The sequence below is a fragment of the Sinohyriopsis cumingii genome, chromosome 16 (assembly GCF_028554795.1).
Source record: "Sinohyriopsis cumingii isolate HCF-2022 chromosome 16, ASM2855479v2, whole genome shotgun sequence".
NCBI lineage: Eukaryota > Metazoa > Mollusca > Bivalvia > Unionida > Unionidae > Sinohyriopsis > Sinohyriopsis cumingii.
Window position 1 is genome coordinate 47,219,106 of NC_142976.1, and position 27,192 is coordinate 47,246,297.

A 27,192-nucleotide genomic window follows, 5' to 3' on the forward strand; every position below is an offset into this window, starting at 1 on the left:
TGTCACAGCAATAGTGTGTGTTGATGCCGTGTCACAGTCATATTATGTGTTTGATGCGGTGTCACAGCAATAGTGTGTGTTTGATGCCGTGCAACAGCAATAGTATGTGTTTGCTACTGTCCCGCAGCAATAGTATGTGTTTGATGCAGTGCCATAGCAATATTATGGGTTTGATGCCGTGTCACAGCAATAGTGTGTGTTTGATGCCGTGCAACAGTAATAGTATGTGTTTGCTACAGTCCCGCAGCAATATTAAATGTGGATTTCATACATTGTTACAAAAACTCTTTTGATTCATACAGTGCCACAGCTACAGTATTTGCTTGACGCAAGCAACCTTTGAAAAGACTAATGAAGTTTTTAACATAGCATACTTGTACATTATCATTTCTTCCTGTAAAAGTTGAAGTATAGGCAGGAAAACCCTATTTTATAAATTGTTTACTAATATATCATTAAAATTTAGTTGCTCAAGATAAAAATTGAGCCGTTTAATCAATCCCTTACAACTAACAGGCTAATATAGATTCTAGATGTGAACAACAATAATTATCGGCGAATTCTCAGACCTAAAGCAAGCGATGTTTTAGTTGCTGGTGGCATCATTGTGCTTCATAAGCTAACGAGCTGGTCTCTTCATCAGGGTGTTTCCGGTTCGAATCCCGCCAAAACCTGCTTGTGTCGGCTGTTATTGTTCGCCGTTGGATAAGACATGGTTCGTATGATGACCTGCAGTAAAGCACCAATCAATCAATAGATCTATATCTTCAATTGTTTTTTGCAACTGGATCATAAACATAAACCGCACGTCTCAGCAACATTTCTGAAGAAGCCAAGGAAAATTAGTAGGTTTTATGGGAGAAATAAATAGATAAGAAAGGTAGCTAAGCGATAATAAATGTATAGTCGTCATATATAAATACGTGCAAAGTTATCACACAATCGTAACAGATGATTTTCATCACTTTTACAGCACAATTAATGGCAGTTTGCAAAAGAAAAGAAAAACCACCATCGTTAATGACGTAAAAGCATCTTTTTGCAAACCCTTTAAACAGATTTCTCTTTATGCTTCTCTTCTTAAACATTATCATTTTTCGCAAAGTTGTGGATGTTTGTATGCAGTTAACAGTGTATAGCAACGGTACATTGCTTGAACTATAAGCTATACAATACAAGAGCTACTTGAAGAAGAAAACAATTGTTATATCTACAACAATAAAAAATGCTTGAAGTAAAGTTGTCATTCCTCAGATTTACAACTCGTCATAAAACGAATTGTTTTCATATAATTATGAGCAAGCTTTTTGTATAAGTACAGAAACGTACGCTATACTAGATTTAATAAGGCATACTTTCCGATTGTATTTCATGAGGCCCTATTACCAATTGTCTGCATCAAAAATCAGACAGACCCAGCGCTTTGGAATATAACCTTGAACGTGCTAAGATTAGCACTCTCTATGACCACATGCATTTCCTAGTCAGCTCTTGCATGTTAAGATATTATCCGTACATGCAACATAAAGGTTGCTGCAAAGGGCCCTTTGACAAACTGCTAGAGATATAACATCCTGGAAATTATTTCATCACGGTCTCGTGACCTCCTGAACCTTATACCAAACCCTTGCTGACAGTGATGTGGTCGTGAGCATGCTAACATAATAAAAGTGATTTTGTCTTTCACGAAAAACACATAAAATCCTTCCACGATGCCTGCAAAAAGAGGAATGATCGCTACCGTGTTGACATTAGCAAGGTGTATTTTTTGGACCCTAAAACTACACGTACTAATAACACCCGCTGACAGTGATATCGGCCTGATTGTACAAAGGTCGGCAAAGTTGATTTACCTCTGTTCCTCAACCACCCGGACTTCTTTTGCAGACTTCTCACACCCCACTCACTCACTGGGATACTGAACGCGACACAGCTGCTTTATATGCTCATGACCTCTCGCAACCTCACAATCACATCTTCATACGGGAATATGGCCTGAACGTGCACACTTCATAAAGGCTGTTACATCGATGCTGTTTAAAAAGAATTGGGACCTAAGTAAACGGATGCGGATTTTAAACTGGAAACCAATCTCAGTGGTTTTTGAATGAGAGGGAGGAAGGAAACGAACATTTTGCAAATTTGAACTAGCGATTTACACTATATTTATAGGAACTTTACATGGAAATTATTGCATTGCCAACATCTCTAAACAAACTTCAAGACTCTATTATATGGTATGCCATTCAATATTTGTTCTCAAAATTTAAGCATCGTTACGAAGGAACCATTCGTCAACAGTAATCTTAATTGACCTGATTGTATATTTGTTACTCTTTCAAGAGTAATATTTTCTGTTTTTAAAAACGTTTAAGTCATTGTACGATGTCAAGCCTACAATCCATACCTTTTAAACACGCTTACACTTAATTGCCTTTGCCCTGTATCAGCCCCTCTGTCTCGATTGGAATCGTGCTGATATGCAATGTCACGTTATTTACCTTATTCTAGTTGGTTTCTTTCCTGTAACTTACTTTGGTACACGCTGAATTTTGATGTTTACGCAAGCAATCATGAAGTTCAAAAGCCGTACAAGTTACGCCATCCACATGCTTCTTGAAGAAAATGTGGAATCAGAGTGCAAGGATACTTATGTAATTTCGCAAAACAATCTTCCAAATTATTCTGCCTGGAAGTTTAACAGTAACTCACCTATTGGGTGGTTGATGTTTTTTTTTTTGTTGTTTTTTTTAGATTTACGCATCAAGATTAGAGAATGTGTTGTCTTTGTTCTTGAATGTTAAGGTGAAATATTAAGGTTACATTTAGTGTTGTGGGTCGGTGGTTCTTCCTGGGGTTTTCCAGGGTTCTTCCTCCACCATTAATACTGGCCACCATGCATAACCTATCGTGTGCTGAAAAATGGCGTTAAACCCAAACAACAACAACAACAACATTTAGTGTTGCTTGTTTTTGTGCCTGTGTGATTTAGATTTGTAACGCAGTTTTCAAACTTTTTCAATCATAACGCTCCGGTGTCTGCCGTGTGGGAGTTTAAAGTGATGTCTAGCACAGGGGCATCATGCAGGAGAAACGCAGCATCATGTCCCATCCAGTCACATTATTCTGACACCAGTCCAGCTATTCCTAACACTAATGCTGAGCGCCAAGCGAGGCAGCTGCTAGTACCATTTTTATAATTCTTTGGTATGACTTGGCCAGGGCTCTTATCCGTCACCTCCTGCATCCTAGGCGGTCGCTTTGACCACTTAGTCCATCCGAGCGGTCAGTGTTGTTTGTAACTCTAAAGCTGATGGATAAAGTGGTATGAAAATGGGTAAACCTTTACACATATGTAACATTTGCGACTTTCTATGTTTTCAGTTGAAGGTTAGACGAGGACATTAATATATTTGTTTGGAGATGTAACTTGCAAACATTTAAATAAATCAGCAAACATAACACCTGGTATAGCGTATACTGTACATCATGACTTGATGTCATCACTTGAAGTTTCCATGGACCTATCTGCAAGGCTAGGTGAGTTCCCACGTCAATATGATTGATTGTTAGTCCAAACTGTCCATTCAGAAGCTTTTGCTAAAGATCATGGAATAAAATGTTTCCCCTGTACGATCATAGCTTGAGTGTATATAATGTACCTATCATGTGTATCAACAGCATGGTCATAACAGCAAGATCAAAGTTATTTTGAAGTTTACTCACATTCTATATTAGGACTGTACCATTAAATCAATGAGAGTAGTTTAATTAAACTTGTGTTTAAATCATAACTTCTGAATGTGTCATTTATTTTCCGTGGTAGGTTCTCCTTCGATTACGTTCCCCATTCACATTACATTAGGAATATCCAGCCCTACTAAAAGACGAAAATTCGTCTTTCCCAATCTATATCAATAGATAAAAGGAAATAACTATTGCCCATTTCCTACCCTTGATACCACCAGGTGTTGACAGTTGTTTGCTTAGCTGCTGTACAGACGACACGTACAATCTATCCTCCAACAATCCAGCCAATTTTGTGTTTCTATAGGCCCATCCAATGTTCATTTTCGATTATTGAGCGGATTTATCAATCTGCTGCAGGTTGTATGCTTTATTTTACAATCTGTGTCAATTTTTGAGTGATCTGTGTTTTAGCGACCTAGTAATTTCCACACATTACTAGTGTCTGCTTTAGTTTGTGTTTTTGTGTCGTTACAGCAGAATGTCAACTTAAATGACCTATATAATATTTCAGAGGATGGAAGTATACCACGACACCTGCTTTTTTGCACTCTGTATACGCTGTTTCTGATATTCAGCGTTTATAATAAGTAGCCAGTGGACGTCTGGGGTCCCATGTTAGGTAATTAGTTATGTACCGATTGGCAATATATGTTATTACTTAGCTAGTCGCACTCCAATTTGTTAATCTATACTTTGTTTTCTCTTCTTGTGTCGTTTCAGGAGGAATGTTTACTCTACGCACGAAATGCTGGTTCACAACGATCGTCCGTTCGGCATTGAAAGAAAGGAAAGGAGGAATAAATCAAGGAAGACAGCCCACGGTTCGTTGTTGGCGATACCGACTCATTGGGGAGTATTTCCAATTTTGAGGCAGCCCAAGAGGTGTAAGTCCTTCCGCATGTCCAGCTTGGCCTTCGGGCTTGTAAGTCCGGGAGTACGGGGTCCACGCCGAATCCGTTGGATCCAACTCTTAATACTGCCGTACTCTTACCGGCCGTCCAGTCATCGCCAACTCTTAATCTGTCACCTACATTTCAACCGACACCATTCAACACCTTCAGTCCAACCGTCACAGGATGGAGACCTTTTCGCTGAAATGTTCCAGCCAAATATTGTATAAGGGGTTTCTTAGTGATAATCATTCCGTCTAACCACGTAGTCGGTATCTTTTCATTACTATACCGGTGATTTCAATAAGAAATCTGCACGTTCAGCCAGGTCTTTCGTGCTTCAGATACCGGTGATTGCCGGACTCCTCATCTACCACCAACATCTGGGCCGACCACATGCCATTCGCACCCAATCCATTGGGTCTAATGCATACTAAACCCTCACCGTCCCTACCCGTTCTATCAATGGGGACCTTTTCGTCAAATCGGTCCTGCCAACAATGAGTTACGGGGATCTTAGTGACATTCCGTACGTCAAACCGTACTGTCGGAGATATGCCCTTTCTACAACGGAGATTTCAGTAAGAAATCTGTCTGCCCAGGAAGGCCTTTTTAGAGACCAGTACCGTCTTCTATACCGCCACCTTCCAGGCCAACCATTCCTCGTGCGAACCAGTCGGCATTGCCGGTAGTGCCGAACTTCCGTATGTTCACTGCTTGTCCACAAAGGAGAGCTAGTGACATTTTACTCGGGATGGAATTGAATCGTCATATCACTTGGTATGTCGCCTCTAGCGATGCAAGTAGATCTAGTTAAGCCTCGATACCTGCGTGTGAGGAAACTCCTTGAAATCCACCATCTTTCACACCTTACTCAGATCCGACCATGGAATTAATTGAAGTTAACTTCCAAGCCGCCGTCGGGTACAATTTTTTTCGGGTGTTGGCTACTTAAGAATGCCCCTCTCTCTCTCTCACAGCTTCTCTAAAGAATCGGTCGATCCCGTTGAAGTGGACGAAACGGACTTGCGGTGACAGTGTCCTTCATAACCGATCTCCCGGCACGTGACAGAAAGATGGTAGCGGTTCATACGTACGCAGACAGCCGGCAACATCCATATTTGAATACTATGGCCATTGATCAGGGCTGCTCATCATACATGGCCAACTCTTTCACTTGTTCGGCCAGTCTACACTTCATACGACATGGCGCATGTGTGCGATCCACGTCGCTCCTACCATATCAGACCCTCAATTTCCTTGTCCGAGTCACCGTTGGTTAGGAGGAAGGATAGAGGAAGTTCCGAGGCAGGCAGCTCAGGTACTCCCCCTCCCCGATCTATTCACTCAACCGAGACGGGTGTTTGGGACCACACTGTCACCGTCAGTGTAAAGGCATTTCGAGGGTATCTGATGATCGACCTCTTGGCGACGAGGTGAAATCAAAAGCTACCCTCCTTCGTCTCTCCAGTTCGAGACCCAAAAGCTTGTGCCTGGACGCACAGTCAATCATTTGGGAAGTGTTATGATACGGTAGTGATACTAAACATAATTCAGAAGTTACAGGGTCAGAAAGGCAAGATGATCCTGATAGCCCCTCAGATGAGAGAAGTCCTGGCTCACCGATCTACCTTTTCTAGAGATAATGTACCCAGGACGATTCTGGCCAACCCGAATCTACTCCAACATCCACTATCACGGGTGGTAGTTCCCTGCCTGGACTGCCCTCTTCTTCTACACGCTCTGCTGTTATCAGGACAGCCTTGTGAGTCAAAGAATTCAAACCTTCGACTGTGGAGAGAATCTTGAGAGTAAGCAGATCCTCCACTTTGAAACTCATGCGAAGAACTGGGGTGTTTATAAGGACTAATGCTATACCAACAACATCGTCCCTCTGCGCAAGTGGCTTTTGAAGGAGAAACGGCTAGGCCAAATCGCTACCAAAGGTTACTGCCCCATGATCTTAGACACATTCCGACATCATGACAAAAAGTTTGGACGAGAGATCGGCTTATCGGATCTTTTAGACAAAGTAATTCTCAATCGACCAACATACTCATTTTGTCTCAAAATGGATACAATCCTGAGTTTTAATATCACTTCGATAGTCTAGCCTACACTTCGCTAGAGTCACTATCTAACAGATCATGTTTCCTGATAGCCTCTGCATGCGGTATAAGAGAGCTGCAGTCCCCTTTATGTCGATCCAAGTATGTCCTTCAGTTCAGATCGGAGTTTCGGTAGTTATCAAGACACCATCGCGATTCGTAACCAAACATAGACTACCGTCTGTCGGTAGCCAACAGTCGTCACTTGCTCGCTTTCTTCCATAGCCAGGTCGAGAGCAGCAGCCATGCAAGATCCTGTTCGCGTTCTCAAGCACTATCTTGAAGTTCACAGAGACAAGCCGTGGCACGCGTAAATGTTTCTTCCATCCGTTGTCAGTCGGAACACTGGATATCACCCTGAAGCCCTTTATTCGGGGCTGAAGTGGGTTGTACGCTTGGTGTACTCTGACGTCTCACCAGATCAGACTTACTGCACGTAGCTTGTTGCTTTGAATCTTCGAGAAATCTCTGGAGCCAGAAACTGGATATCACGTTCCAAGCCCTTTCTTTGTGGCTGAAGTTGGTCGCACCCTCAGCATACTCTGAAGTCTCACCAGGTCAGAGTAATCTCATGTAGATTACTGATCAGAATCTTCGAGAAATCTCTGCGAACGCAACTTTAGAACTCGAGATATGATAGAAGCTGTTGTCTTGCAGGCATAGCCAACCTTCTCGAGCCTCCATTTTAGAGATTCGATGTCGCGTAGGCAATCTAGAATATGTTAGGTCCAGTGGCGGAAGCACAGACGGCCACCAGACACAAATTGGAATAATCAACGCAGCCTGTTAAATATGTGAAATATTTTACGTAGAAAGATTTCAATAATCATCTTATCGTTCGCATTGGGAATTTTATTATTCTTCCCTTGAAGGATACCCGATTGTAGGTAGGGTTCAGATGCTCAACATTACTTATTCTGCTATCATCATGTAATTGCTGAACGTATTCGAAAGAGAAAGCAAATTTTTTAGTTAGTTATGTTTCTCCGAGAATACGTACCCAATCACATTACTTAAACACCCTCCCAACCACTCCGCCATACCAGCATCATCGTTAGTATCCCGCTTAGCTAAATACTGGCGACACCTGGTGGTATCAAGGGGAGGTAATATATAAGAGTTATTGCCCTTTCTCTGTATAAATAAATAGGAAAAGACGAATTTTTGTCATTTAGTAGGGCTGTATTCGCGAGGTAGCAGACTAATATTCCTAATTTAATGTGATTGGGTAAGTATTCTAGGAGAAACATAATTTACTTATAAATTTGCTTTCTTCATGGTTAAGATCATAGCTTCTTGGTTGTGCTATTTTTCAGAAGTTGTTTAAATTATGAAAATGACATATTTTGGAGCTACTTGAAGAAGAAAACAATTGTTATATCTACAACAATAAAAAATGCTTGAAGTAAAGTTGTCATTCCTCAGATTTACAACTCGTCATAAAATGAATTGTTTTCACATCATTATGAGCAAGCTTTTTGTATAAGTACCGAAACGTACGCTATACTAGATTTAATAAGGCACACTTTCCGATTGTATTTCATGAGGACATAGTACACAATTAATTTTACTAGCTGAGCTCATATTATCAAGAATAAACTGTTACCTTTAAATCCCTACCAAAAATGCATAAATAAAACTCTTCTATCACCACCAAAATGAGAGAGGAAAAAATGTTCTAAAAATATACACGAACTACATTCGTGGGTACTGAACTGGAAGTATTAATTGTAATGTAATTCCTGACAGGCTCCATGTTTTACGCCAATTTTAGTCAAACTTTTATATTTGCATGCTATATCTATTTCAACTTTATACATGAAGTCTTTTTGAATTTCCTTGCAAACAAAACATGTGACACCTGTCATAAAGTATGTAGTGCTGGTGTTCCACAGGGTGCAAGTTCTGGTCCAAGTGCTCTTGAGAAACCAAAACTAAATTTGCTATATCTTCCTTTTTTATAGGAATTTTTCAATGCAGTAGAAACCTGATTGTGATACAAGATAAGCCCTGTCGGAAAATGTATTTGAAAATTACAAATATTGATAAATTAAATTTTAATGGCAAATTAAATAAACATTTAAATTTTAAAAACTAAATTTTATTGTAAACTTAAATTTTCATACAAGTTTTAAAACACAGTTTGACAAATTTTAGACAGAAAAGTTGACTAATGAATGGTATTTTAAACAAATGGTAGTTTGGGTCTGTATAACTGATAACATTTTCCCCAGGGGTAGTGAAGCAACATAGCTCATAGTGATTTTGGCAGCAAACCGCAATATGCCTGTCCTGATGCATATAGGTGTACACACTAAAGAAACACTGACAGGTGCTATGTTCCACATTTATTGTCTCAGGTACTTAGGCAGTTGTTTTCATAACTAATAGCACATTCAGATTTAAAGTTCTGATGGGACCACTACCATGTTTTATAACAAAAAAGCATTCCATTTCAATGTCGATAACAACAAAAGGTGGCAATGGGATAGGAAAATAGTTTCTAGGGAGGCTCTACCTTACTGAAAAATGGTGCTGATCTCTCTCGTGAAAACCTAAGCCATGTCTTTGAGGTGCCATATATCAGTGTGGTGATATGAACTAATCTTGGTCACTTATGGCAGTACACTGCACATGCCCTTATGAAACCATGCTATTACCACCAGACTACTGGAGAGCTTCCAAGCTGATCCAACTCTAACACTTTGTTCCAGATACCAGGCTAGACCTGAAAAGATACAATATATTTCACTTAATTCTAGAAAACAGTAAGATCTATGTAAATGAAGTTAAAAAGTGTTAGATATGGTGATTTCAAATTAACATTAAGGTTGCAAGCATGGGGGAAAATATTAAACTTGACAGAGTGACACTCAGAAATGTGAAGCAATCGCCATGTATTAAAGTGATAAATTCATCCTAAAAATATATGAGGTTTCTAGAAGCACATTTAGCCATTTACAAGTTAAATAACTAATCAAGTAGACTATGTATCATAAAGTTTAAGGCAATCTTGGGGCGGTGAGGTTTGATCATTGGTGCAAACATTAGTACATACCAGTATACAGGAAAGTCAAGTGAAAATGTACTAAATTAGAATATGTTACTAAAAGCAATCTTATTCATGAGGGAAATAACAATTTTGGATATTGCAAGTGAAAACAGCCAAATGTGGTCATACAAATCAACTATAGGTACCAATGAATCCTATATCATCAGCTAAATGTGAAATTCTGATCCCCAAAACTTGTAAACAAGGATGGAAATTTGCATATGTGGGACATATACAATGTACTTGTTAAGATAAATGTGCAAACATAATTCAAATGATCTATTTGAACATTTATATTGTATTTTTAAGAGTGTTGGTTACCAATATTAAGCTCATTGATTGAATGGAATCAGATATCAGCTGATGCTTCAATACCGCACTCTGTCAAAGTACTACATTGAAATATGTTACCATACATAGGCATATTCATGATGAAAATAACATTTTGGGATATTTTCAGCGCACATAGCCATAAATGTGCCTTACAGATTCACTATAGGTACAATGTCAGCCTATATGATGTACTGAATATGAACTTTTGATCCCAAACATTCTAAAATGGATGGATATTTGTACATGTGGGGTATGTAACAATGTACAAAGTTAAATTCAAATAATTTGTTTGAATACTTCTTATGTAATCTTTAGAGTGTCAGTTAACAAATAGTATTAGTAACTAATAATGCATAAAGCAAGACGGATCATTAGAATTCCCATAACATCATATAGGCCACAATGCTGCACTACACCAATCAATATCTTATCCTAACTGAACAATAAAATGGAATGCAGTTTGTGTTCAACTTACATCATTTTGCTTTTTTCTTACATCCAAGGGTAAATATACCTGGGGGAAGCATATTTTATCCCTTTGACCTGTATTTCATTCTCAGACAGTTTAAAATGATTTAGTACAGAACTTGAGTAGGCTCTGGTATAAAGTTTTCATCGCTGTCCTCTCACTAAATACCTTATAACTATGTTTATAAACAATTACTGAAGGCTATACAAGCAGATGTGTGTTACTCAGGAAGTGACCCAATCATAAACACATAAATTAACTGCTTGGACCCCTAATAAATAGTCTGAATGGCCAATACAAATTATAATTTTGTCTTCATGTATTTTAAATGAAGGTCTCATTTTGACTACAAAGATATTTTCTCTGACAAAATGTGACAAAAATCCAACATTGGAGCTAGTTTCTGCTTTAGTTTGTGTTTTTTGTGTCGTTTCAGCAGAATGTCAATTTAAATGATCTATATAATATTTCAGAGGATGGAAGTATACCATGACACCTGCATTTCTGCACTCTGTATACACTGTTTCTAATATTCAACGTTTATAATAGGTAGCCAGTGGAAGTCTGGGGTCCCATGTTAGGTAATTAGTTATGTACCGATTGGCAATATATGTTATTGGTGAGCTAGTCGCACTCTAATTTGTTAATCTATACTTTGTTTTCTCTTCTTGTGTCGTTTCAGGATGAATGTTTACTATACGCACGAAATGCTCGTTCACAGCGATCGTCCGTTCGGCATTGAAAGGAAGGAAAGGAGGAATAAATCAAGGAAGACAACTCACGGTTCGTTGTTGGCGATATTGACTCATTGGGGAGTATTTTTAGGTAGCCCAAGAGGTGTAAGTCCTTCCGCATGTCCTTCAGCTTGGCCTTCAGGCCTGTAAGTCCGGGCGTACGGGGTTCATGCCGGTTCCGTTGGATCCAACTCTTAATACTGACGTACTCTTACCGGCCGTCCTGACATCGACAACTGTCCATCCGACACCGACATTTCAACCAACACCAGAAGTCTATTCAACACCTTGAGTCCAAACGTCCCAACATGTGGAACGTTTCGCTGAAATGGTCCAGCCAAATATTTTATAAGGGGTGTGATAGTGATAATCCTTCCGTCTTACCACGTCGTCGGTATCTTTTCATTACTATACCGGTGATTTCAATAAGAAATCTGTACGTTCACCCAGGTCTTTCGTGCTTCAGATAACGGTGATTACCGGGCAGCCTCATCTACCACAATCACCTGGGCCGACCACATGCTGTCCGCACCCAATCCATTTGGTCTAATGCAGATTAAAACCTCACGTCCTCAGCCGTTCCATCAATGGGAACTTTTTTGTCAAATCAGTCCAGCTAACAATGAGTTATGGGGATCTTAGTGACATTCCGTCCCTCAAACCGTACTGTCGGTGACATGCCTGTTCTACAACGGTGATTTCAGTAAGAAATATGTCTGCACAGCAAGGTCTTTGGAAAAACCGGTACCGGTGAAAGCCGGACCGTCTTCTATACCGGCAGCTTCCAGGCCAACCAAACCTCGGTCGAACTTGTCAGCATTACCGGTAGTGCCTGACATTTTACTCGGGATGGAATTGAATCTTCATATCACCTGGTATGTCGCCTCTAGCAATCCAAGTAGGTCTAGTTAAGCTTCGAAACCTGCGTGTGAGGAAACTCCTTGAAATCCACCATCATTCACATATTACTCAAATCCGACAATGGAAGTGACTGAAGTTAGCTTCCAAGCCGCCGTCGATTACAATTTATTTTCTTCTGGTGTTGGCTACTTCAGAATGCCCCCCCCCCCCTCTCTCTTTCTCTCTCTCTCCACCCCCACCCCCCTCTCTCACAGCTGCTCTAAAGAATCTGTCGATCTCGTTGAGGAGGACGAAACGGATTTGTGGCGACAGTGACTTTCAGAACCGATCTCTCGGCATGTGACAAGAAGGTGGTAGCGCTTCTTACGTACGCAGACAGCCGGCAACATCAGTTCTTGGAAGGCGACGGCCAGGAATACTATGGCCATTGATCGGGGCTGCTCATCATACCATGGCCGACCCTTTCACTTGTTCGGCCAGTATACACTTCATACGACATATCGCATGTGTGCGATCCACGTCGCTCCTACCTTATCATACACTCAATTCCCTTCTCCGAGTCACCGTTGTTTTGGAGGAAGAATAGAGGAAGTTGCGTGGCAGGCTGTTCAGGAACTCTCCCTCCCATATCTAGTCGCTCAACCAGACGGGTGTTTGTGACCACTCTGTCCCCGTCAGTGTAAAGGGATGTTCAGAGGCCCCAAGACACGGGTCTCCTTAGTCACATGTGCACCAAACATTGATCCCTAGGAGGCAATTGTACAATGGTAGTATGAAACCGATTTTTGTGTTCACTGGACCACGCTATTCCTACGGTAAGGGAGTGGGTTTGTGATCCAGGTAATTCGGAGGGGCTTAGGATTTCATTCATCAACAATCCCCTCTCCCCTCTTTATAAATACTCCTTCCGATATGGAGACAGATGCCTTTCTATAACAGGAGATACGGTCACTCAAGAAAGGCCACAATCTTTAGCGTTTTAGTCAAGGCTGTTTGTTTCGGAATGTAAACAGCAGGTTGAAGCCAACCTTCGACTGGAGTTGCCACAACCAATTCAAAATAAATACGGGGAGGTGAATCCGCCTCTCCGTCTGACGGAGAGAGTATGCCGACATTCTCGATCTGACATACGCATACTTTCACGTCCCTTTCCATCCCGTTTCTCAGTTGCGTTTGCTGTCACACCGTTCATCGATTCACCATTGTTGACTTTGGCCTCAACATCAGCCCGACTATGGATTACGTCGCCTCCCTGTTCTGGCCGAAATCATCTACTTCTAAAGGCAGCGTACCTAGACGGTATCCTATGTGACACATGGTAAATTCTATCCTACTCCATGTTGCCATCTTTGTATAGAGATCTTATCCAACCCGAATTCTGGTGCAACCCCTTGCGTCCGAGTTAACAGAACCGTTTAATTCGTCGAGTCCGTTTCCAACAGGTCTTGGATTTTAGCGGGAGAGTTGTTGCAACTCCTCAGTTTATTATACGGTAGCATTACTGATCACTTTGGCCGTCTCTTTATGTGGGCCTTGGCAGTACACTGGCGCCCCGTTTTATGTCCTCTTTATCAAGCAATCATGATTACACCCGAGATTCGATCATTCCCACGAGAGCGTGGTAACCCAGGTCATCTGACAATTTAAATCCCGCTCACGAATCACCAAGCATAGATAATAATAGGTACCTCCTCCAGTGCGCACGGCAAACCGCACACCTCACCTTCACTACTGTCAACAATATATGAGAGCTAGGGAAATGGGCCCCTATACATCAACATCCTAGAAATGAATGCAATCAGCAATACTCTTCGTTCCTCATAACGGTCGTCATTCGGTCCGACAACTCTAATGTGGTGACCCTTCTCCTCAAACAGGGAGGTACCAATCACTTGAACAGTGTGTTCTGATTGTGCATTTCGTATGTGGGTGCAACAACATCCATTTCAACATACAAATCAGACACATTCACGTCAGCATCAGTGTCTTGGCCGAAAATCAATTCAGTGGTGGTCATGTCCTTCACACGGAATGATCCCTCCATATAGAGGGCATCTGATGATCGACCTCTTGGCGACGAGGTGAAATCCAAAACTACCCACCTTCGTCGCTCCAGTTAGAGACCCAAAAGCTTGGGCCGTGGACGCACATTCAATCATTTGGGAGGTGTTGTGTATCTTTGCCTCCCCTCCCACGGTTGTGATACTAAAAATAATTCAGAAGTTACGGGGTCAGAAAGACAAGATGATCCTGATAGTCCCCCCCCCCCCGATGAGACAAGTACTGGCTCACCAATGTACCTTTTCTAGCGATAATATACCCAGGAACATTCTGGTCAACTTGAATCTATCCCAACATCCACTGTTACGGATGGTACTTTCCTGCCTAGGTCGCCCTCTTCTTCTACACACTCGGCTGTTATAAGGACAGCCTTGTGAGTCAAAGAATTCTAACCTTCGCCTGTGGAGAGAATCTCGAGAGTAAGGAGATCCTTCACTCTGAAGGTTCATGCGGAAAAAGTGGGGTGTTTATAAGGACAGATGCTATACCAACAACATCATCTCTCAGCGTTCCTCTATCCATCAACTGGTTCTTGGAGGAGAAATGGCTCGGCCAAATCGCTACCAATGGTTACTGCCCCATGATCTTGGACACATTCCGACATCACGACAAATATGTTTGGGCGAGAGAGCGGTTTATCGGATCTTTTAGACAAAGTTCTTCTCAATCGACCAACATTCTCATTTTGTCTCAAAATGGAATCCTGAGTTTTAATATGGCTTGATTCGAATTACATCGAAAGTCTAGCCTACACTTCGATACGATATCACACAGATCATGTTTCCTGATAGACTCTGCATGTGGTAAAAGAGAGCTGCAGTCCCCTTTATGTCGATTCCAATTTTCATCAATTCAGATAGGAGGTCTCTGTAGTTATCAAGACACCATCGAGATTCGTAGCCAAACATAGGTTACCGTCTCTCGGTAGTCAAACATTCGTCACTTACTCGCTTTCGTCCATAGCCTTTTCGCGTTCTCAAGCATTAACTGTAAGCTCATAGAGACAAGCCGTGGCACGCGTAAATGTTTCTTCCATACGTTGTGAGTCGGAACACTGAATATCACCCTTGAAGCCATTTCTTCATGACTGAAGTGGATCGTACGCTTGGTGTACTTTGACGTCTCACCAGATCAGAGTTACCGCACGTAGCTTGTTGCTCTGAAGCTTCGAGAAATCCCCAAAGCCAGAGCACGGGATATCACGCTTCAAGCCCTTTATTTGTGGCTGAAGTGGGTCCCATCCTTAGCCTACTCTGAAGTCTCACCAGGTCAGAGTAACCTCACTTAAAGTACTGATCAGAATCTTCGAGAAATCTCTGCGATCTATCAGTTCGAACGCAACATTCCAACTCAAGGTATGATAGAAGCTGTTGTCTTGCAGGCATAACCAACCTTCTCGAGCCTCCATTTTAGAGATTTGATGTCGCATAGGCAATCTAGAATATGTTGGGTCCTGTCACGGCAGCACAGACGGCTACCAGACCCAAACTGGAACAATCAACGCAGACTGTTAGCTTCGCTGGATTCGATTTGAAATTTGTTACGTAGGAAGATTTCAGTAATCATCTTTTGAACTGTATATAAGGTTTATAGGTCAAGTGCCCCTAGGCTGTATAGCTTATGTAGATAAGACAACGGGTTATCGTTCGCATTGGGAATTTAATTATTCTTCCCCAGAAGGAAACCCGATGTAAGGGGTCGGATGCTCAGCATTAACTATTCTGCTAAGATCATGTAATTGCTGAACGTATTCGAAGGAGAAAGTAAATTTATTAGTTAGTTACGTTTCTCTGAGAATACGTACCCAATCACATTACTTGAAGACCCTCCCAACCACTCCGCCATGCGCACATTCTCGTTAGTATCCCGCTTAGCTAAATACTGGTGACACCTGGTGGTATCAAGGAGAGGTAATGGATAAGAGTTATTGCCCTTTCTATATTGATCTAAATAGGAAAAGACGAATTTTTGTCATTTAGTAGGGCTGTATTCGCGAGGTAGCAGACTAATATTCCTAATTTAATGTGATTGGGTAAGCATTCTAGGAGAAACATAATTCACTTATAAATTTGCTTTCTTCATGGTTCAGATCATATCTCAACATGATGAAATTGTGATATGTTTCAAAAGTTGTTTAAATAATGAAAATTACATATTTTGGATGGTGTGGCTTGTACCACTGTAAAGATCATATCTTCAAAATTAATGTCAGTCATGTCAGGGTTACTTTCTTGTGATGCGTTGACTGTGTTACGATTCAATGGTCTTATTCTAAGTAACATAAAACAGTGAAAACAAACAAATTTTGTAAAATTGAGTTAGTAATTTATTTCCCATAAATCTAAAGTGTAAAATTAAAAACAATAACTTCGAGAATGGCGAATGAAATCGTAAACAGGTTGAAAAGTATCGAATATTCCAGATTAGCTCCAGCGGTGTTCCGAATGAGGTTAAATTTATCCTGCTGATGTGCCAATACTCTTCTTGTATTGAAACTATATAATCCAAAATGTCCTTAAATGAATTCGCAGTAACTCAAAAAGAAGTACTAAATCCTAAAGTCTAAGTACGTTGAAATTCCAATGAATAATTAACATAAATAAATTAAATCACCCCAGCTGAGCTGAACACAACTATTTGTTCCTCTAAGAATGATGTTTTTGCTAGTAATAACTAATTTTCATTAAATTGTCCCTTATATAAAATGGCTTAGACGCAATTTCAGATGCAGAATAAGAGTCGAATAGTCAAATCGAAATTACTCTTTGTCACCAAAGTCAAGTACCTTAGCAGTTAGCCAATCAAAAATTAGACAAGCATTGTTTCTCAAATAAAACACGTGACCTGAACTCTTCAACGTATTTACCTCTATCATGAAACCATGTAATGTGTCTACTAGAATGACATCATCTTAAAGTACAAACACACAATTAGTATTTAATATGTTCTTTACTAAATAAGCCTTACAATAATGTATAATCATGAAAATTAATACAAATATAATATTGATATGTATGAAAGCTGTAACTGTAAGTCATTAAATAGTATTATCCAACACAGCACAATTTTGTATATTGTTATTTGTGACTTTATTAATCATAGCCACAAAGTCATACGCCAATATACATATATTTCTTGTCACGACTTGAACTAAACATACCGTATTTAATGCGATGAAACCGATAATGATAATCTGACTGTGTATCCTATACATTTCATGGTTCCATCTGAAATATTATATATTCAACTTTTGTATCCAGATTGTAAGTATGAAACTGTTTAAGATATTAAGAAGAGTGTTTGTGTACCATACAGAGCGTGTGTTCCGTGCTGTGTTCTTTGTTATTTCTCATGGTCTAGCCAAGAGCACTTGTGATGCCATGTTAAGTTATGATGTGACTATTAATTGATTGTTTATAACAGTCTTAAATTAAGCAGGTTATGGTAACACATTATAATCCATCTTTCTCTAAATATTCGCAAATCAGGCCCATACCTTTTGACAGATGGTGAGATTTCATGACATTCTGCACTTCACTTGATGATATGTCATATACCAGTTACATGCCCTTGACTTGATGATATGTCATATACCAGTTATATACCCTTGACTTGATGATATGTCATATACCAGTTACATGCCCTTTTCATTAGGGCACTTTCACAACAATACTTGGTTAAATATTATGTGATTTTTTTTTACATTTTCTGGCGGATAACGTTCAAGCTACTGAAGACATTTTGATAAAAAGTGAACCAGTCATAATTATACTATAATGTTAAGTTTACGGGCCCATTCAGGAAATTATGAATCCCTGCACATGCACATTTGAACCAGTGAAGGTATTTTCATCCAACTTTGGCCTTCTGTGTATTTGCACTTGACAGTGTTTCATGTATTCATAGTCATAGTCCTCTCTGCCCCAAGGTTATGGTAAGCAAACAACATGGGACGTTAGTGGCTGTATTCCATATTTCTGCTGTTATATTTTTCACTACGTCATATATTTTTGAAGTTTTATCCAGCTTCACAACTTTCATGCAGCAGCCAGGTTTTTGTGCATTAAGATCACAGCCATTGGGAGGGTAAAGGACACGTGATGAGCATATAGGGTGCTGTGCCGTATTTGTCTTACCTAGACTATAAAGGTTGTGTAAGATCTCATTGTTTTCTACCATTTTCAAAATCAATGCTGTAGACTTTGGAGGTTTTTTTCCACTTATTTCTACCAGAAATCGATATAACCCTAATGTGAAATGAGGGAGACGGAATTTTGTGTGCGTCTTGGGTTTTGTAAATAAAATATAAAAAAGGGACAAAATTGCCAAAATTGAGCAGGCTAAAGAAACGAAACATCACGAGAATAATTCGACCATTTTGCATCAAATTAAACAACAAACTGCACATAATATATAACTAATAAAACATTAATTATTCCTAAATCCCAACCTACATACCTGTTCAAATTCGCAAAAAATAACAGCAAAATAGTAATAAATTCTAATATGCAAGTAACTATAATTATTTAACAATTCTGATATAAAGTAACTGAAGTAAATCACACGTGAAGAAAATGAGTTTTAGTTCCAATCATCCACCCTCTCACCCCAGATAAGGTGGGTAGTTGTTATATAGGACAGATATAATGTTTGCTCTGAAACTACTTGATCTTACGTTGAGTGCTAGTAGTACGTTACATGGAATCTTTGCTTCATGTTTAATGAGTTACCTGCACTAAATTGGTCATTAGTAATAAGCTATATTCGGCATAATTTGCATTTTCTAGATTAAAATTTACACTTTACCATGAGGTCATAAGTTTTATTTATCTTTGTTCCAGGAACAGCGTATTTGCCATGGCACGTGTCACACAAACCCATACGAAGATGATGGATTTCAAAGGAATCTGTTTTTCTAATATTTTGATCACTGGATGATTGAAGAGGTTGTCCCGTCATCATATTTGTAAAGCTGTTCTGCTGTGTATTTGTACTTTCTGGTGAGTTGGCGACTGAGTCCTTCGAAATGCTGCGAAGCGAATCCATACAGACAAAAAAACGCATTGGTTGGGTTTGCATTTTTAGATCAAAACGTTTAACCTCTTTCAGTTCTGTACGAGCTTTACGCATTACATACAAATCAGGTAAAATACTTTCGAAGAAGCGGATGATGGAATACTGGTGAAATCGTAGATGTGCAGTCCCATCATTGGAGTTGAAGAGCTCAGTGCAAGTGTTGGACATTATTGCTATTAGAGCATTCAACATCAGAACTGTTGTCGTCACTATGAAACAAACGTACACTATATTAACTATCAACCGATTTCGAATGTTCGATAGTGGTAAATCTCCAATGCCGAAAATCTGTTGGAATACAAGAAAAAGTGCTTTTATCCACGTTTCTTGAAATTCCCTTCCGTCATCGTTAGCATCCAACTTTGACCCACGGATTAGTGCATACATTACCGTGGTGAAAGCGACAAGTTCAATAAAGATAATAACAGAAAACCTCATAATATCAGACATTGCCCTCTGTGCAAGGGATGTAAATTGACAGAATCGTCTCATGGCGCGGAAGAAGAACAGAAACAAGAACCAGCCTATGATAATAGCTAATAGAAGAGCGAAATCCTCGTCGTAAACAGAAAACCAAGTAGTTATAAAATCGGCGACCAGGGATAATCCGAAGATGACAATTTGTAGTCGGAACATATTATTGGAAAAGGGATGGAAAAGGTATTTCATTTGCAGATGAAGTCTGCCCTTATACAGCCGCCATATTTCCTGGAAGATATACAGAATAGCCACGAGGAGGCTAATAAACCCCGTTGCGATCACAAATGCATCGCTTACTCCCTTGGCCGGTAAGGAAAATACATGAGCAGGCAAAACATCTGTAGCATTGTTTACCTCATCAAAACCTGTAATCACCCCGCCGACAGGCTTTCTTTCTGCCCGAAGCACAGCAGAGACAGTCAACATAATCATAATGACAGAGTGAACAAAGAAGGTTATCCAAAATAGTTTTCTATAACCAAACCACCTCAGCCGAATTAATCTTGAGAGCGGACCGTAGTTTAAGAATGTCATTGCCGTCTTAATGTCGAGGAAAATCAAATGATCTAGAGGAAAGGGGTCCTTTTCTCCTTTCCGACGTTCATCTTGACGTTCAACGGGGACAAGAGTCAGGCTCATGTCGACATCCGTCATGTCGTACTTCTCTACGCTGAACAATCCATTGCACTGACCATATGCCTGAAAATCAAAGAATATGTCATTTAGACTATTACAACAATAGAGGCAACAAAACAACAAGAACTGATGTTGCTACTATTTAACTGTAATACTAACAACATAATCTATAAACAACAATAAACAAGCGATATGAGTGACTGGTTCAATCAAATAAACATCACGTGTGTGAGATCAAAGCCATCTGTGCTGGATGGGGGTATAACCCGAAGGAATGTGTTTATCTGCGATAATTGACACATGTTGTAAGTAATACTTTCTAACTTGCTTCATACAAATTTGATCACATATATTAAATTAAAAACACGTTGTGGGATATTTTCTTAATTCATAATAACTCCTTTTATATATAATTCCCTGAGTGAACGCATGCTTTGAATCTGGGATGCGAATCATTATGAAAGAATGCGGTCTTTTCGGCACGATTATTAATGGATGTATTGTCGTTTTGTGAAATGGAATGGTAAATTACACGACTGGAAAAAGGAGCCTTGAAAGAGTATTTACATACAGTGTGGCGGACGCATTTGTGACATCAGTTATGATAGTCTGTTAATACCCAGTTCAATTATTGAATACAAAAACAGTTAAAATAAAACATACACAGACACACACACAGGTATATATATATATATATATATATATATATATATATATATATATATATATATATATATATATATATATATATATATATTTATTCCAAGGGGTATTGTAAAGCTATGTTTTGCTAGGACCAAAGATAAACTAGCATTTCCAAATTATCATACCGTTTGCAGAATGTATTTAAAAATTTCTAACTGTCCCAGTTGTAGAGCAACTTGTAATGGATTCTTTCCGCGATTGTTTTCGGTCAGGAGCATACACCAACGAATGTTATTATCTGGATTCTTTTGACTGAGCTCTTTCATGACTGTATACTTATCCAAAAGGAATGTCATCATTTCTAGCATTAGGTCAGCTTTCTCGGGGTACATATAGGCGTACGATATAATGGAATGAAGGACGTTCTCCCCTTTGCTGTTCGTTTCTGTAGGTCTGGCACCAAGTGTGAGGAGGTGTTCAACCATATGTTTGTTTCCCATAAGGGTAGCTATGGATAACGGAAGCTCGGCACCCATAACATTGGAAGTGAACTCTGTGCCAGTTGCTTTCATGTGAAGACATTCCATTTTCTTCTCATCTGGCAGTGGTCCTAGCAAAATATCCACTAGATGTGTATGTCGATGACATACTGCCATGTGCAAAGGCAACAGTCCCTCAAATTTGCCAGTCTTAGGATAAAGTATTATCTCTGGATTCTTTTCAACAATCTGTTTAAGGAGATTCTTTTGTTTGTCCGAGTTAAATGAAAAGATGTCTAAGACAAGGTGCAGAATAGTTGTATTGTATTCGTCGAACACTTGAAGACTTTTCGATTTATGGTACACTGGGAAGGTGTCAGTTTCCGACGAAGCTTCATTCAATTTCTCCAAACGTTCGCGCAGTTTTGATAAGCTATTATTTTCTTCAGGAGAAACAGATCCTCCTCTACATAGCCGTGCTGCCTTTTTTGTGAGTCTGGTGGATGATCCTTGTTCCATGACAACTGATTCTTAATATCTTAATGGTAACTTGTTTGCTGAAAAACAAGTGAAGACTTATTGATTTACTTGTGTAGGATTTTACGTTTAAATGATTGTTAATTATATAGGTGCTTGCATGTATGTATATTCTCATTATTTGCCATGTACCATTTAGTTCACCCTTGACTGGAGAAGATACAAGGTTCGTCAAATGGTTGCCTTTTCATATGAAACTCAGAGAGAGAGAGAGAGAAAGAGATGTTCGGGTGACATATAACCGACTTTCATTCTTGAGATTGTTAATATGCAGTGACAGAGACATATATCTAAACCAACACATTAATTATTGATCTGAAATAAATAAATAAATGCAAATGGATTTTATATGCATGAAAAAGGCAGTATTTACTACGAACATTAAGACAATTTCCTGGTAGAATGACTTTTATCTAATAAATAGAATCTTTTATTACATAACATGCAACAGAAGAAACACATATCAAGAGATAATCATGTAAATTTAAATCTTCGGAAGAAACAAAATATTTTGAAAGTCTCCCAGACTTCTGCACAAAGAGAGAGAGAGAGAGAGAGAGAGATGTAAATTGATAGATAGCTTAATATAATAATTTAATTTTGCAATCATCTAATTTATATATAATGTAAATTGTATTCAATAAAAGCTGCACCCCTGACCAGCAAATACAATATAAATACATAAGCAGAAAAATCATGAATATCTATCTATCTATCTATCTATATATATATATATATATATATAATTTGTATGTAGCCTAGTGGTATGAATAAGAATATTTACAAGTTTCCATATTCTCCGTGTGACCTTTGCATCATGTTTCATTTTTAAATGCAATCCAGTTCATTAACATTTGACCCATGACCACCATTTGTCCTATTTCAAAACTCCTTGCTTGCCAGTATAAGACCACTTAACTCCCCATCATTATTTTATTTCTGAAGAAATAATAAACATAGCTTACCCTGTTTAACTATAGACAACATTTTCGGATGATAACATTTGAAATAATTTTGTTTTCCCAAAATTGAAGAGAGTATTTAAAAATTACCAGCGTGGATTCTCAAAAATGTAATCATTTTAGTCCATTAATAAAATTATAACTATTAAAGACACCAAAATATTTAAGCCTACCGTCCAAGATAGAAGTCAGAATTAAAGTTAGAGAATAAACCGAACAAGATATTTAAACAAATTTTTTTCTCTTCATATTAAGTTATTTAAGTTGGAAAATTATAACCCCAGAGTATGAAAATTATAACCCTAGAGTATGAAAATTATAACCCTAGAGTATGAAAAAAGTCACTTAATACTTTATAATTTAAATAGTAAATTACAATTACTTAACTATAAAATAAAATGGTTCTAAAATTAAAATTCTTACCGGTAACTACGTTAAAGGTACAAAGGTATACTAAATTCCCGGGCCTTACATAAGCCCCCTATTTGTTCAAGAATTCAAATAATCAATGAAAATCACGTAAAATGCAAAACGTGCACAAACATGTATAAAAATATGGACTATTTGTACAGGTAATTCTCTTGATTGCACCTATGTATAGCATCATAAATACTCTGGAAGCTGATATATTACGTGCTTGAAGCACACGTGATCAAATAGTTTTCAGATAGCACAGGAAACCATGCGCATATAATTATGTTTCAATTGAATGTTGAAATTGGCTATATGTCAAGTATTAAATACACCGTGTAGTTTTGGCATGACATATTATAATACAATTCTTTAAATGTGTTTATTGTCAGAAGCTGTTGTGATTTATGTTAATAAATTACTATTTACCTTGGCTCTTTTCCACGTAAGAGAAAGCGATATTGTTACCTCATAACTTTCTATGGTTGTAATATTAATACAATAAAGTTTTGTCAGTTTAAAGTATTAATTCACGCATGATTATGTTAATACAATCTGTCAGAAACGGACACTAAAAAAGTATTGTAACAATTTGCTGCTTCGTTCGGTGTCTTTCAGATATATCTTAAGCCTGTAATTGTCCTCATCTATTACTAAACGATGTATCTGGCTGATGTTTATCGCACTGACTAAGAAACCGATACTCATTCAAAACATTCTAGTGTCTCTCATATGGAAATCCTACGTGTCTTAATTCTTAGAACATTTCTGTTGGTTCATTTTCTGTTGAATATTAATTTTATCTAATGAAGCTGAATGGTGTGTCCAAAGACTTACAAAAATGGTAACAACAGCTACCTCGCTTGGTGCTCAGCATTAAGAGGTTATTGTTAGGACTGGTCGGCCTGGTGTCAGGATAATGTGACTACCCGTGGGACATCATGCTACATGTCTGCGGCATGATGTCCCAGTGCTAGACATCACTATAAACTGCAACAATGCAGACATCGTAGCGATATAACTGAAAAAATGTTAAAGCTACGTTAAAAATCCAAATCAAATCACATCACACTGAATTGGGTGTACTGTTGAGACATTCAAATGTATAAGCACCACTCAGGTGGATTTCGGAAACTGAATCTCATTTTGAGATGCACCCTCTTCGTTAACCTTTAGTTTGTATATCTGACAGTATAATTTCCAACCGTAAATGCATTGTCTTGATCGGATTGAGTGCGACGCTCAACGGACGAAAACGCTGAACCACCGTAAGGGTATTGTCATGATCAGAGAGACGTCGAACAGATGAAAAAGCTGAACCACCCTAAGGGTATTGTTATGATCAGAGAGACGCTCAACTGACGAAAAAGAATCATCTTCATATGACTTAAATCCACGGGTTTAATTTAATGTCACGGAAAATATTAGCAAATTCTGTACAGTTAGTGAAAAATGAATACACATACATAATATTAGAAATTTAATGTAAATAAATCACATACCAGTTTTAATCATAAAAACTATTTGCCGCAATAACATTGTGCATATGGATTATTATTTCAAGAAGATCTCGTAGCAAGGAACATAAAATGCATAAGAATATGCTATACTATCATACAAGGTTAGTAGAGATACAAATATGTTCGTAGGCAGGATGTCGATTCCAGACATTTCCTGTTCTTTACATTGAAGAGTTTCTACCGGCTAAGATGTGAATTGTTTTGTGGAGACATCAAAGTCAGTAATTTGTAGCAACGACAACGGGCAACATGTAGATATAATATATTACTGTTTTACATTTATTTGAATAAAATTGAATTGGTCATTTGATGATGTTTGGTTGGTGAAAACATGAAGCTTTAGTTAAATCTAAATGAAAAGTGGAAAATGTTTGTTATGTTATCACACAAATAGGTGGAGATAGTCTATGCTAAGAGATAGAAGGTATGCTTTTATATCCAATGGAATTCAAAAACTTGTTCAGGTTTGTACATGATCATTGAATTGGGTTCAGGTTTGTTCATGCTAATTGCTTCATGAAGAACACATTCTATTGTATCCCATTTGGATAATATCGTCTTAACCATCAAATATATGTAGACAGTGGTCATACATATTTATTTCCTTAAAGTGGACTCAATAAATTAGTACTTGTCCAATGATGGATTCCAATACTTCTTGACTTGGTCTTGTGAAAAGCTTACATTTAATGATGAGGGGTGTAATTCTTTCACCACAATGTCACAAAAGCTTCACGATTTAGTGATTAAATGTATTTAAGAAAATAAACGTAAAATGTCGTAACTCGAATCCACTTCATACCTTCGAGTTTTGATTGACTTATCGAGTTACATTCTGTGAGACAACCTTTTCTTAAATATTTTATTTGAACTCGAGTAGGAAGCATATGAATGATGTACCACGTTTGAAAACATTGGACGTTGTGAAAGAATGCGGTTGATTAAGTAATTTGGACTTCTGAGTATTTTGTCCTGTAGTAAAGTTCTTCTTCATATATTTTTCCAAAGTTTGCAACAACGTTACCTGTGATTGTCAATTTCAAAATACAAAATTACCTGTGGTTGAAAGGGTTTACCCACCTTAAGGTTTTTGTCGAATTATTTGCATTTACCAATTTCAATCGGCATTATCGAGCCTGGATTCTACTGATACATACCTAAACCACATACATACATACATACGTACGTAGGTAGGTACATACATACATGCATGCATACATGCATGCATACATACATACATACATACATGCATGCATGCATGCATGAATGCGTGCGTGCATGCAGACAGACATGCATGCATACATACATACATACATACATAATATGGAGTATGTATAAAAACGTCTTTACCTATAACACTTAATATTCTTAGAATCGTACATTCTTCTAGAAAACCTTTTCAGTGTTAATATGTAAGTACAAATTCTGATAAAGTTGTTCATTTGTCAGAGGCTGATAGCATAGACTTTCCTAAGCCAATTGAAGTTGACATTTCAGGTTTTTCAGAAATAACCTCAACGATTACATAAATCGTTTGTATTATTCTTTTCACATGTTGGAGCTTTTCCTCAAACTTAGGTTTTCAGAACTGCTTTCTAAATGCAATCAATAAGTTCTATTCGTCTTTAGCATTCTTTTACAAAGGAACGCTTTGACGATTGTTTATAGTGCCGTGGTGTGTAAATTTATGTTCAAGTACTCAACAATTATGGAGTATACTGCTAGCTGCAAACTAGGATTTGCTAGTATATATTATATTCAACATATGAAAAGAATGTTTAGACAGCAGTTTGTACAAGAACAATATGCCCAGTCGGACATGGGATAGCTTAAATGGCAGGGAATTTCAGTTTGGAGACATTTCTCCTTCATATGTAGTTGAAAGTGACTCATCGGGCACTTTTAAGGAAACTGTTTCTATGATAGTTACAATTTGATATTATTATAATAAAGACATGTTTCAAAGATGAAATGAACACCAGGTTTATCTTGTTGATATGAGTACATTTGATTACGCACCTCCAAATCTTCGACTTTCGAAAAGTGTGCAGTCATTATATTGAATTTGAAACAAACATTAAAGAGACCAAACCTCCTAGATATTTATCCACGTAGTCTTTGTGTTATTGTTTGTCTTTTCTTTTCTTTTTTGTTAAAGGTATCTTTGAAACTCTTTCAAGATCTTCAC

At 38.3% G+C, this 27,192-nt stretch overlaps 1 protein-coding gene across 1 annotated transcript; it reads right to left on the bottom strand.

Moving 5' to 3' along the window:
- Positions 1-16,561: 16,561 nt before the first annotated feature.
- LOC149780356 (transient receptor potential cation channel subfamily V member 6-like) lies at positions 16,562-22,142 on the bottom strand. The gene is made up of 2 exons (XM_089937253.1): positions 21,281-22,142; positions 16,562-20,513 (listed from the first exon to the last, which is right to left on the bottom strand). Exons 1-2 carry the CDS (start codon positions 22,091-22,093, stop codon positions 19,047-19,049), a joined length of 2,280 nt encoding a protein of 759 aa, XP_089793379.1. The 5' UTR covers positions 22,094-22,142; the 3' UTR covers positions 16,562-19,046.
- Positions 22,143-27,192: the final 5,050 nt, after the last annotated feature.

Excerpts from the sequence above, each read along its gene's own strand:
- LOC149780356 (XM_089937253.1), bottom strand. The coding sequence starts at position 22,093 with ATGGAACAAGGATCATCCACCAGACTCACAAAAAAGGCAGCACGGCTA. Across the intron at positions 20,514-21,280 it reads TTAAATACATTCTGCAAACG|GCATATGGTCAGTGCAATGG; the intron begins GTATGATAATTT and ends TTTGATTTTCAG.